Below are 13920 nucleotides of genomic sequence, written 5' to 3' on the forward strand. Positions count from 1 at the left end.
TGTGTGTGTGTGTGTGTGTGTGTGTGTGTGTGTGTGTGTGTGTGTGTGTGTGTGTGTGTGGTCACGAATAGGCTCCTATATGGTTGACTATTATAGAAAACTGATCACATATAATGATAGAAGATGTATCGAGACACAGGAATGGGTATGTTTGATCTGGCATAATGATGATTCATTAAAATTGTAGGGTCTGCATACGCGCCTGGTCCACAAAGTATGGAAATAAAAAAATTTAAAAATTAAAAAAAAAACGTTTACAAGTGTTTTTGATATAGATGTACATAATAATACTTTGATAAGTATGTTTTAACTTAAATAGGGATGGTATAATAAAATTGTGGGGTCTGCGTTCGCGTCTGGCCTCCATAGAATGGAAATAGGCACAAACTTTAATAAAGACTTTTCATATTTATCTGCGTAAGTATACTTTGATAATTATGTTTCAGTTTGAAGAAATATGGTATAATAAAATTATGGGGTGTTCGTTCGCACCTGGCCTCCATAGAATGGAAATATGTCACAAAGTTTAACAAGGTTTTTTAATATAGATCCACAGAATATTGTGATAAGTGTTTCAGTGTGAACAGGTATGGTATAATAAATTATGGGGTTTATCTATTTTATTTTTACTTTCATCATATTTTGCTTTGGTTTTGATAGCCCCAAATTCGAAGCTATCTCTTTACAAACCTTCCTTTTCATAACCTATCATACTTTCATAAATCAGAGTCCATTTTCCGTAGGCTGTTTTTGAACCCAGTCAACGACGGGTACTTTTGCTAGTACATATATATATATATATATATATATATATATATATATATATATATATATATATATATATATTGTTGTCCTAAAGAAAACACTACAGCTTTATTTTAAAAGTTTTATTGAAAAAATCATTCTCATGTAACTTGATTATGTAGTAGAACTGACATCTATTCAATGTAGCCGCCTTCAGCCTCAATCACCGCTTCGATACTGGTCTGGAACTGGGAGCATGCCTTTTCCACAAGCGCCGACAGGAGCTCAGCAAATACTCAGCAGATTGTGGGTTGGTTTTAGTCTTGCAGGAGGTCATGTTGGTGAGATTCTCGACGTATGCCCAAACGAAGTAGTCCAGCGCAGGGGGGGGGGGGCAGTGAGAGATTGGTATAAAGTTGTAGCACTCTTTCTGAAGCCAAACCTGGGTCTCTTTGGACTTGTGGGCAGGTGCCGAGTCCTTCTGCCACATCCAGGGTTTGCCAGCAGCCACCTAATTGCACCAGGGGAATCACCACACTCTTCAGCATATCCAGGTACACTTTGGTGTTGACTTTCAAGCCGACTTTGAAGATTTGAGGTGGCATGATGTGACCCTCACTTGAAACCACACCAAAGACCATAAGCATGGCTGGAAACTTACTTTGTTTTCCTCACTCTGCGCATGTCCCTGTTGTTTGTGGCAATCCAGCGATACATTTTGAGGGTGCTGGCCATGGTCCTGTTGTCATAACTTGGTTCGGCAGAGAGCATGAATTGTACAGTGGCGCATCTCTGATCTTGCTCGTTGAACAATGTGTCACTTTCACACATGATAGAAGACTCCTATCGCTCTTGGGATTTGTACACAACTGGGAAACTAGTAGATAGTTTGCAACAAAATAAGAAAACCGGTTTTTATCAAACGGAAATTGAATCATGTCGTCTTTTCTAGGGCAACAATTTTATCGTTTCACCACATAGACTCCCTTTGATATTCTGGAGGGTTACCATATAGGGGATAGATGGAATTCCTTAGCCGTGAGAAAAGCAATACATCTAGGAAATGGAGACTCTGTTGCAAAACCAAACCGGATAGAAAGAGTCCATTTACCTTATAGGGCAATCTTCTAACAATGGTGCTACAAACAGAAACACATGCTTCCAATTTATCATGAGCCAGCATGGAAGTAGTAAGCCACAGAAAACTCGTGAGGATGGTCATAGATATTGACAGCCAGTCTCTGATATCCACGAACCAGACTGTCAACCATTTTTTGATGCATTTAAAATTCATATGCCTGTCCAGAAAAACAAGAAATATTTATCTCGAATTACAGAGTAATCCTTTTTTTTTTTTTTTTTGCGATTTTCTTATCAGTTTGTTTAAGCTGGGGAGGGGGCATCCTACTGGATGCCAGACATTCATCCACTATCTCATATATTCCAACTGAGAGATCTTTTTTTAAGAATTCTATGTTTCACTATTTCCAATTAGACCACATCGCCCACTGACGCAAGCATTCTCATGACAGTTTTATGAGCTTTACTACTTCCGTGCTTGCTCATGACAGATTGAAAGTGTGCTTTGTTTTTTTTAATTTATTTATTGCGAACAATTATCCTCATCTTTCTTAGCAGTGGATGAAGACTTTGAATCTCTACAGTTCCAGGTGAGAATTGTCTGAAGATAGCCGTTTCAATCCTACCCAAAGCCGGCCAGAGGCTTACTTGGCCAAAAACGTGGTGAGACAACAACAACTATGGATGGCAGTAATTGCTGAGAATGCAGTTAGGAGATTCGGAGTTCCTATCCCGTCGCGGTTACCACCTAACGAAGACCAGAGAAATAGTTGGTCGAAACGTCATGAAACAACAACTAAGAAAGATGCGGATAATAGTCCACAATAAATAAATTAATAAATAATACTCATCTCGATAATGAACTCCAATTAAATAATATATATGCATTGTTTTTGTTTGTGACACTATCACTTTCAGGGCAAACAGGCTGCCTCTATCCAATTTGGTTTTCCAACTGAGCCTCTCTTTCCAAGGTATATTGTCTTCACCACAGCTGTAGAACTCCATCTAGCCCCTGTATATGGCTTAATCACATTAACACACCGATTCTTATTAGATCGCCAAAGTTAAGCGATCCTGAGCCTGACCAATACCAGATGAGTGACCGCCTGTCAATACTAGGTGCTGTAAACGAGTATGTGTGAGATGAAGACCCTTGCCGTGCATTTTCTATTGGTCTCCCTCTGATATACAGGTGGGTAGATGGCAAATAAGTGTTGTTATAAATCTGCTTCTGTATGAAATGACCTTTCATTTTCTAGTTGATTATACACTCTGCTGACTAAACATCGGATCAAGGCTTCTGATCAAAACTTCATAATGTGTGAAAGAAGTGAACTGATTGATGAAGACACGACAAGTCATCATCAATGGAGGGAAGTTTCACAACAACTTTATATGACATTTCTTAAAACAATTCTCTTATTAATTTCCATTAAAAATTTAGAGCTAATTATTAAAACAGATTTTCTTTAATGTAATATGCAAATGAGATAACCTCTTGAATGTCAATTCTTTTTGAATAAATAGTATATATAGAAACCATGCAGGAATAAAAGTATATAAGAGTCCGATTGTAGTGTTAAAATCTATTTGTGTACCGTCTGTATATATTAACTAAATATATATACAAATATATATTCAAGAGGCTATCTCATTTGCATATTACATTCAAGAAAATCTGTTTGAACAATTAGCTCTAAATTTTTAATGGAAATTAATAATGGAATTGTTTTAAGTATTCTATTTAGAAATATTATTTAAAGTTGAGTTATTTAATTTATTTTTAATTCTTATATTAACCAACAGTATTATAACCAAGATCAGCTGTGTTTATGAATGGTAGCAAGTTTTCATTTAACCTATGAGTTATTTCCCTTTATGCAATGATATTTTATTTCCCTGTTTGAATTTCATAGATGAAGATGACCGTTTTATGCTACCAAAATTCCAAAATATGGTCAACTTTCATGAAAATCGTAACAACTTAGGATATCTGGTGTATCTTAAATAGTATCTGACTAAACCCTCTACCCGGCAATATGTTTTTTAACCTGGCAACACCGGGTATGTACAGCTAGTCATATATAAAATAGAGGAAGTTTTGTGATAAATATGTTTTTTTCTTCAAGCTACATACAAAAATCAGTTTCATCCATCATATAAGGTTAATATTGGTCTGTGTATTTAAAAAAAGAAAAGAAAGACAGACTCAGATCAAACTCAGATCTACTTAATTTAATAAGACACATTTTTCCAGATCCACAGATTTTGTATTTTATCAACAGTAAAAATATATACACGGCTTTACCTACTCCATTATTTTGAGAGTGGCTCCTGCTCTCACTCCTAAAAAGAAAGAGAAAGTCACTTCTTTTCCCTGCCCCCTCTGCACCCTAAAAATTGTTATTAAAAACTCAACACATTTCCAACATTATTTTCAAACAAGTCTGTGTTTACTTGCTGGATAAAAATAAGCTCTTTACTCCTTGGGGTTCTGTAAAACTCTGATTATATACTCACTTTACGTCTTAACCTGTTAAAAACGGGCAAAGGTTATTCTGACTTAGAATAAGTGCTTTATACAAAATTTCTCAAGTAAATGTGGTATTGTAATCACTATAATTCCATTGTTGCGCATCAAGAGGAATACCATAATACTTAGTTTGCTGCACCTTATCAGAAAAAATATCCATACAAAATTTCAGCTAGATCGGTCCAGCAGTTTCCGAGAAAAAGTGGAACGGACAGACAGAGAAATATAATATAGATATACTGATTTCTAATTTTTTTATTTAATTATTTGGGCTATTATCCTCATCTAGTTGTTGTTTTTTCTCAAAAAAAAATATTAAAAATAAAAAATTATACAATTTACTCATTTCCAAAATAATTTCAATCTATTTCAATAATATAACAATCGGAAGAACAATCGGATTTATAAGACCAAAAAATCTAATCTTGATTGCCCTCGGGGCCTGTGGTGCAGTAGATAGAGATGCAGAATATCTATGATTCCAGGTGAGCATAGTCTAGAGGTAGCGGTTTCAATCCCACCCAAAGCCGGTCAGAGGATTAGTTGACCAAACCGTGGTGAGATGACAACAGCTATTGAAGGTAGCAATTGCTGTGGATGTAGTTGGAGGATTCGGCATTCCTATCTCGAAAACAAATAACTTTTTTGTGGCATTTCAAAGGCGTTCGACAGAGAGTGGCATTCTGGTCTTCTAAACAAACTTCAGGGTTATGATATTGATCATAAGGTTCTAGACATTATCAGGTTTTTTTCTTTCTGAAGTTTACATGTATCTCTGGATAGTGTCTCTTTATTTTTATTTCCTATCAATGCTCCTGTTCCTCAGAGCTCTATTCTAGGCCCAACATTGTTACTTCTCTATATAAACGATCTTTCAAAGAATACTATCTGGAAAAATAGCATTTATGCTGATAATACCACTCTCTATTCTGGTGTTGCTTCTCGCTCATCTCCCTCAGATCAGTTGAAATATGCAGCTAATCTACAAGTTGTGGATTGGGGTACGCTTCGTTTAATCCTTGTCTTTCGATCACAAACGTGTTCATTTTCTTCCTTTCGGGGAACTCATTTGAATGTCTCTTAATTTCACCATTTTCATCCTTCAAACCAACGTTGTTGTAGGAATTCCACATGCTTCAGCAGTACGTTTCAAATTGCTTCTTCTTCTCAAAGGAATTGTGCTTATTCTTCCAAGCTGTTGACTGGACTTTCTTCTTTTGGTCACAGGGGAATTTATGGCTAGAAACATCTATTGAAACCGAAATATCGGATAAAATTTTTAATGTTCGTGATCAAATTCTCCCTACAATATTTCTTCCAATTCTAAATGTTGTTGCAACGTCTTTGATTGCACCTTGTTTTAGGATACGCTCTTTGGATCATTCTAGCAATGCTTGTAGGACTGCTCTTCGTTTAGAATTTGTTAACTTTTTCTTATCACAATTATTTTTACATTCCATATTAGCATCATCTATATTTTCCATATTCATTTAGTCACTGCAGGTAGTTTAAAGAATCGTTAAATTATACCTGCAAAAGAAACGTGCATAGATTATATTCATCAAAGACTTCTTGATTGAAAACGATTCATTTTTAGTCCAGCACACTTTAAACTATGGTTTGATATCCATTCATTCACATGGTGTCTTGCCTTGTACAGGCATTAACAACTATGGCTCTCCATCCATCTCTCTCGAGGTATTCATGAATTCATTGTTGTTCATCATTTTTAATGTTGCCCAGGTGCTCAAACTGTCACCGTATGTTTCTCACTGTCGTCCTCTGCTTCTTCTACCCACAATCTTTCCCGTCATTCTTTGCTGGTTGTTGGAGATTAATTTGATGACGATCAGGTGCCATCTGTCTAACGTGGTAATCCTTACGGAGCAAGATTTTCTGATTCAGAATCCTATTCACGCTGTTTCTCAAATAAAGAGTTTGATGTATTGCCATGACTTTCTTTGCAGTTGTACAGGCAGTAAGTTGCAGTTTCTTCCTGTCTGAGCAGTGCTCATACTGGGAAATTTGTTATGCAGAATACAAAATGGTGCATATGACAAAACACTAAAACGTGGACATTTTCTGACTGTGCACTAAGAAATAACGAACGGGTGGAGTAATGCTTTTATAGGACAGTGACTTTGTCCGCACAAGTTCAAATCTTCCCAGAAGCTTAATTTATTTTATATCTGCGACAAAGAACATTGTTTTTAATCTCTAATTATGAACGGCATAGAATCTACAAACCTTGCAAAAGTTGATTTACAAAATTGTCTGTCAAAACCAACACACCGCTGTCGACATAGTGAAGAAATTGGCTGTAGGAAAAGAAAAAGAAAAAAGAAAACTTCAGAAACAATCTTATACAAATTACAAAATTATTCACAATTACTTAATTACTTTATATGCTACTAGTAGATCTATATGGTATTCCCTGGGGCAAAAGTGTAATATAGCTTCTATCCATCTCTCTTTTCCCTGTCACCATTTCTCTCCTCCCACTTTCTTCTTTGCCCAGCCCATTCTTCTTTCTGGACATATACACACACAACTTGAGTCAGTATAAGGCAAATAACTCTGAAAAAGTTACTTTCTCTTAGTTAGTTGTTGGAAAACAAACAGCATGATAACATTAAAAGATGTCTGTAAGTCTTGATAACATTAAATGATATAAATGACCGTCTGATCCCCAAATAATGAATTTTTTTTAGTTTAGGTATTATAACTGAGGTTACACTGATTAAAAAAAAACAGCGCTTTGCGGATGTTTGTTGTGTATTTCTCAAGTTTTAGCTGGGCGTACAAACGGATCTAAAGCTTAGATTAGCTGTACCAACACAGCATGGCTCATGATTCATTATGTTCAAATTTCTTTTGAAGATATTTCTAACCACGCCTTTTTTATGATCAATATCTAAGTTAAAAGTAAATCTAGTTTTGATTTCGTAAGAAGAAAGACCTAAGATAAAAAGAATGACTAGATAAATCATCAGTATCAATGTGCAAATTAAAAATAAACTTTTGCTTTTGTTTATCAAGAAAAGAATGAAAAACTGTAACAGTAAAAAATCCGATACATTGAGAGCATTGCCAAGGCTGCTGCTAAGAAGGCGGGCTCTCTCTACCATACTAGAAAGCTACTTACGCCTGAAAGTATTCTGTATCTCTATAAGGCTACCATTCGCCCATGCATGCAGTACTGTTGTCACATTTGGGCTGGTGCATCTGCTACTAGTCTCTTGCTCCTGGACAGGGTTCAGAAGATAGTTGCCAACCTGATAGGTCCTAAACTATCATCTAAGCTTCAACCTCTGTCCCATCGACATAATGTTGCATCCCTCTGTCTGTTCTACAAGTATTTTAATGGTAAATGTTCCGACGAACTACAAGCACTTGTAACCCCTCGACGTAAATACCCCCAACAAACCCGAAAAGCAGCAACATCCTATCCCTACACAGTAGAGATCCCTAGATGTAAGAAAGCCTTCTACTCTAATAGTTTCTTCGCCAGAACTGCTAGACTTTAGAACTCCCTTCCGAGTTCCTGCTTTCCCAACTGTACTGACATGCAGAAGTTCAAGTGTAATGTGAATGGACATCTCGCTGCTCAACTCCCTACATAGTATCCCTGCAACTTATGTCCCTGATAGCAGCCCCCTACATCAAAGTGGTACTGTGCCTCGTTTTGGGCGAAAATGGAATAAAAAAAATTTTTAAATCTTAAATGAAGACAAAAAGCAAGTCAGGAACGAAACCTGTTACTATTAATAATAGAGTTATTCGATTTAACTGATTTTTTTTAAGATGATTGTTTAAGAATTTCTACATATTAGAAAACTATCGGATCAGATTTAGCATTTTTTTAATAAATTGTAGCAAAAAACGTTATTATATAATAGCTTTGTACAACAATAATAAATAAAAATTGACTAGTCAGAATCAAACATTTTTTTCCAGCTTATTTAGGAATGTTTCCATCCCCCAAAAAATGAGTGAGACCGAATAGCCAAGTAGTCAAGAAGGAAGGAAAGACCGAGGAGTGAGCACTGACCAGACCTCCATTGTATAAGTGCAAAAAGAACTGGGACCTTGGCGAGGCTTATTGCCACTCAAATTCCAGTAAAGACCAATGGCCACTGCCAACGAGAAATCAATGGCAAGCAGCTGCTGCGATAATGCAAATTTATCTGCAAATGTTATCGAAAGAGGTGGGGAGTACTGGAAAATCTGGGGAGACTTGCTGTTACTCAATTTTCAGGAACACCACAGTGTATTCAATGAGATCTTTGATGACCTGTGTGAAAGCTCCTTGTGAGCCAATAATAATAATAATAATGATAATAATAATAATGAAAGAAATCAAAAAGATGGACAGACCGAGAAGAGAAAACACTAGCCAGACCTCTGCTGGATGAGTTGCGAAGAGGACTGGGACCATGAGGAGGCTTATTGCCACCCAAATTCCAGTGAAGACCAATGGTCACTGCCAATGAGAAATCAAAAGTAAACGGCTGTTGCGATAACACAAATTCATCTACAAAGGTTATCAAAAGACTTGGAAAGTACTGGAAATACGGGGAGACTTGTTGAACAGAGAACATCACAGATTGTTCTTAAAAAGAAATCTTTAATGATTTCTCATGAGAAAAAAATAATAAAAATATATAAAATTAAATCGGATTTTCAAAGTTAACCCTAAATAGCTATGCATCTGACAAATTGATGTTTGATTCCAACTAAAATTTATAATTTGCTTCAATTTCTTTTTGATAATACTTATTTTAGCAAGGAAGATCATTACAATAGAGACAGTTTTATTGTAAAGATCAGAACATTTTTTTAAATTCCTATTTAATGTTTAGATGTAGAGATCCATTTGCAATGTCAATTTAATGTAACTATCTATATTCATTTACACTTCGTGGTTTGGTGTCACATTTAAAAAAATAACTTTGTGGTAAGACAAAGTTTTAAACTAATCCTCTTCCTATAATTTAAAAATCAATTCCTACATTTACAAATAAAAAAATAAAAAATGGCTAAAGGAGGTTCCTGTTTACTCTAATTTGTTTCAGAATTTTTAGATCAGAATTGATATTCTCCATTATTTGGATTCTTCAGACTATTATTCTCATTTTGAGTGTTATTTTCACAACGTTTCAGCCGATGTAATTTCCAACCTTCTTCAGGTGTACCGTTTTAGGACTTAGAAAACTTTGTTAAACTTGAGAACCCAAACGGAATTTCAAACACTAAAGATGAGAATAATAGTTCGAATAATCTGAAGTGTAGAAACGTTTTCGTTTTTTTTTTTTCCTCGTTTTTCATTTAAGTAAAGTTTTTTTTTTCAAGCTCATTTATTCAAATGCATATTCAAAGCAAACAAATCTTTTAAAAAATTATACCCCCCCCCCTCCAAAAAAAAAAATCGTCTTCACAATGTGACATTTTTTGATCATTCCTTTTAATTACGTTTTTAACATAACTTTATTCAAGGTTTTCAAATACATTTTTAACATTGTATTGTCTAAAATGTACACAACTTTAGCCATTTTCATTTTGTAGTTGCAAATGAAAGGAACTGGAGGGGGGGGGGAGAAAAAGATTTGATGGAGGGGGAAGAAAAAGATTTGATGGAGGGGGGATGGAGAAGGAGGAGGAGGAGGAAGAAGAGGCGGCGGAGAAGAATTATATTTGTTAGGTAAAAAAAGTAAGTATTAAACCATGATCTTCTACCCTTTCTTCTTCCTATTTATAAACCAAGAATAGAAAATGGCTAAAGACTTGAAGAAGAGGTGGATGGGGGTTCTCCTCTTTAAAGTAACACTGAAAAGAAATATTTCTAAAATCTTACAAAACTTAGCAGCCGGGATAGCAGGTATATATATATATATATATATATATATATATATATATATATATATATATATGGTTAGTAGAACAAAACACTAAAAATTACCTGTGTTGAAGGCAACGAAAAGCAAGCGTTGTAAAATACGTGCAAAATCCTGTAAAACAAAAGAAACATGAAAGATAATTGAAACCTTTGAAGTTGTCCTCCGTTTTGTTAAAGCAAGAGTCGCAGCATTTCTGACTTCCGTACTTCACTATACATCATAACCCCCTCCCCACCTCTACCTCAGTGGTTCCAAAAGAAGTCAACAAATATATTTCGATACAGCTATAATAAAGTTTTCGTACACATACTGATGAAAGTTGTTTTTAATGGTGATTCGTTTTAAATTGTTGTAATATTCAGATGTATTATAACTATGGCTATGACAACAGCATATTCTTTTCATTGTTTTGACTCTCGAGTATATATCCATTAATATGTGGTTCTCGGTTGATTGACTGTGTCTTACCGTGTCGGATATATACCTGAGAGTCAAAAGAATGAAAAGAATATTCTGTTGTCACAGCCCTAATCATAACCATGAGAATGGGATGTATGCCTATCGAACGTTACGTAACGGGCGATATATGTGATGTAACAGGTGAGAAATGTGATGGCTACCAACATAATGTAACTGGCATCGGTTCACGTTAGATCAATGAGGTTAAGCGACGTTGAGCCTGGTCAGTATTAAAATGGGAATACCAGGTGCTCTATGTGCTCTTTTCTGAGTAATTGAGGAGTGAATGTCTTGTCTGCCATTTTGAAAACAATCTTAAGAAACAAATGGAGATAATTTAACAAAAATTCAAGCTTGCCAAATTTATGTTGTAATGCCTACGAATTCCCATCAAGCGCTCCAAAATGATTTTCTTTATAAAAATAAAACTATTTGATCAATTTACGTGATTTTTGGAATAGAATATCTTTTTCCATCACAAGTATGTACATCATTAGGATTTTTTTTTTTTTAATTTTTGTTTTTTAATATAGAAGGAATTCTGGACAATAACCAAACACTTTTGCCCCAGTTATTGGCCAAAACAAATATCAGTAAGATAGCTATAAAAAAGTGTTTTTATCATTTAATTAAATATGATAACTTATGAAAACAACATTATAGCTTTATTTTAAAACTTTTGTTGAAAAAATAAATTCAGGTAACTTAATTATTTAATAGAGCTGGCATCTATTCAATGTAGAAGCCTTCAGCCTTAATCACTGTCTTGATACAGGTCCGGAACTGGGAGCATGTCTTTTCCACAAGCAGCAGATGGTGGCAATCATGCTGGCTTTGATGTTGTGGGAGGTAATGTTGATGATGTTTTTGACATATGACAAAACGAAAGAGTCCAGAGGGTTCAGGTTGAAAGGGATGGCATTGAAAGACGCATACAAAGACATAGCACTCCTTCTGAAGCCAAACTTATGTCTCTTTGGACTTGTGGGCCGGGGCCATACTGGCATACCGAGGTCTGCCAGTGGCCACCTGATGTCACTAGGGGATCACCACACTCTTCACACATCCAGGTACACTTTGGTGTTGACTTTTAAGCTGACTTTGGAGATGTGAGGTGGCATGATGTGGTCCTCTCTTGAAATGACACCAAAGACCATAAGCATGGCTGGAAACTTTGTTTTCATCATCCTGGGCATGTCCCTGTTATTTGTGGCAATCATTCGATGCATTTTCATGAAAATATTCATTTTCTTCCAATAAGTAGAAGTAGAAGTCATGGAAAGAATTAAAGGAGAGGGGAGCTTCATTCTCTGAACACCAAAATTAGTATCATTGCTAGCAGGGAGACTCGATATTGCCCAGAATTGAATGAGGATCAACAACTGTTTCACACTCATATATGTTTTTATTGTCATCGAAATCGATGAAATCACCCATTTTTCAATCAAATCGATTGTCTGCTCTAGTTGAGAACCCAACACAGTGCACGGGGAGGAAGCTTCACATGCCTCCCCAAAATGACTTAGTTCACAATACCTAGCACTTTACATTGCACTGTAGAGAACCTACTGTTGATTTTATAAAATTATTTTTATATATAATGGCTTGAATTAAAGTTTCAAATGCAAAAGTCAAGTATTATGCATCAATTGTGCTCTAAATAGAAACATTCATTTCGAACGCGCCCCTGTCATATCAAAGAACCTACTGTTGATTTTATATGTTGGGTCTTTTTGCTTGTGCTGTAATAAAACTTATCAAATGCACTTGTGATGTTAGGCTGTATAAGGTGTTAATTTTGGTCAAAATCGACTGTTACTTCTTTCATCAGATTTTTTTCAATTATTGTCAGACATTCTGATACGAAACCTATCAAAGAACACTTCCGATACAAAACCTAGCTAAAGATATTCTGATATAAAACCTATATAAGAACACTGCCAGGCACATAAAGTACATTTGTGTCAAATTTTAAAAAAATAGGCCAATCTGTTTAGGAGTCCATAAGGAACGAATTCACACACGCACAAAAGTTCCTTTTATATAAAAGTTTATATAAAAGTTTATATAAAAGTTTATATAAAAGTTCATATTAAAGTTCATATAAAAGTTCATATAAAATTTTATATAAAGTTTATATAAAATTTTATATAAAGTTTATATAAAAGTTTATATAAAAGTTTATATAAAAGTTCATATTAAAGTTTATATAAAGTTTATATAAAATTTTATATAAAGTTTATATAAAAGTTTATATAAAAGTTTATATAAAAGTTTATATAAAAGTTTATATAAAAGTTTATATAAAGTTTATATAAAATTTTATATAAAGTTTATATAAAATTTTATATAAAGTTTATATAAAATTTTATATAAAGTTTATATAAAAGTTTATATAAAAGTTTATATAAAAGTTTATATAAAAGTTTATATAAAAGTTTATATAAAGTTTATATAAAATTTTATATAAAGTTTATATAAAATTTTATATAAAGTTTATATAAAATTTTATATAAAGTTTATATAAAAGTTTATATAAAAGTTCATATTAAAGTTTATATAAAGTTTATATAAAATTTTATATAAAGTTTATATAAAATTTTATATAAACTTTATATAAAATTTTATATAAAGTTTATATAAAAGTTTATATAAAAGTTTATATAAAAGTTTATATAAAAGTTCATATTAAAGTTTATATAAAGTTTATATAAAATTTTATATAAAGTTTATATAAAATTTTATATAAAGTTTATATAAAATTTTATATAAAGTTTATATAAAAGTTTATATAAAAGTTTATATAAAAGTTTATATAAAAGTTCATATTAAAGTTTATATAAAGTTTATATAAAATTTTATATAAAGTTTATATAAAAGTTTATATAAAAGTTTATATAAAAGTTCATATAAAAGTTCATATAAAATTTTATATAAAGTTTATATAAAAGTTTATTAAAAGTTTATATAAAAGTTCATATAAAAGTTCATATAAAATTTTATATAAAGTTTATATAAAATTTTATATAAAGTTTATATAAACGTTTATATAAAAGTTTATATAAAAGTTTATATAAAAGTTCATATAAAAGTTTATATAAAAGTTCATATAAAAGTTTATATAAAATTTTATATAAAGTTTATATAAAAGTTCATATTAAAGTTTATATAAAAGTTTATATAAAGTTTATATAAAAGTTCATA

The 13920-nt window shown here is 33.2% G+C and overlaps 1 protein-coding gene across 1 annotated transcript in view; it reads right to left on the minus strand.

The window, feature by feature from the left end:
- The window catches only part of LOC145243396 (protein pigeon-like), a 123570-nt gene that overhangs the window by 10582 nt on the left and 99068 nt on the right, over positions 1–13920 (minus strand). The window contains exons 25-26 of the mRNA XM_080106241.1: positions 10320–10368; positions 6608–6678 (exon numbers count right to left, since the gene is read on the minus strand). Coding sequence (XP_079962367.1) covers positions 6608–6678; positions 10320–10368 — 120 coding nt within the window. The remainder of the gene's footprint in view (positions 1–6607; positions 6679–10319; positions 10369–13920) is intronic.

Source organism: Euprymna scolopes, chromosome 22, assembly GCF_053919585.1.
Source record: "Euprymna scolopes isolate OS-2025 chromosome 22, ASM5391958v1, whole genome shotgun sequence".
NCBI lineage: Eukaryota > Metazoa > Mollusca > Cephalopoda > Sepiida > Sepiolidae > Euprymna > Euprymna scolopes.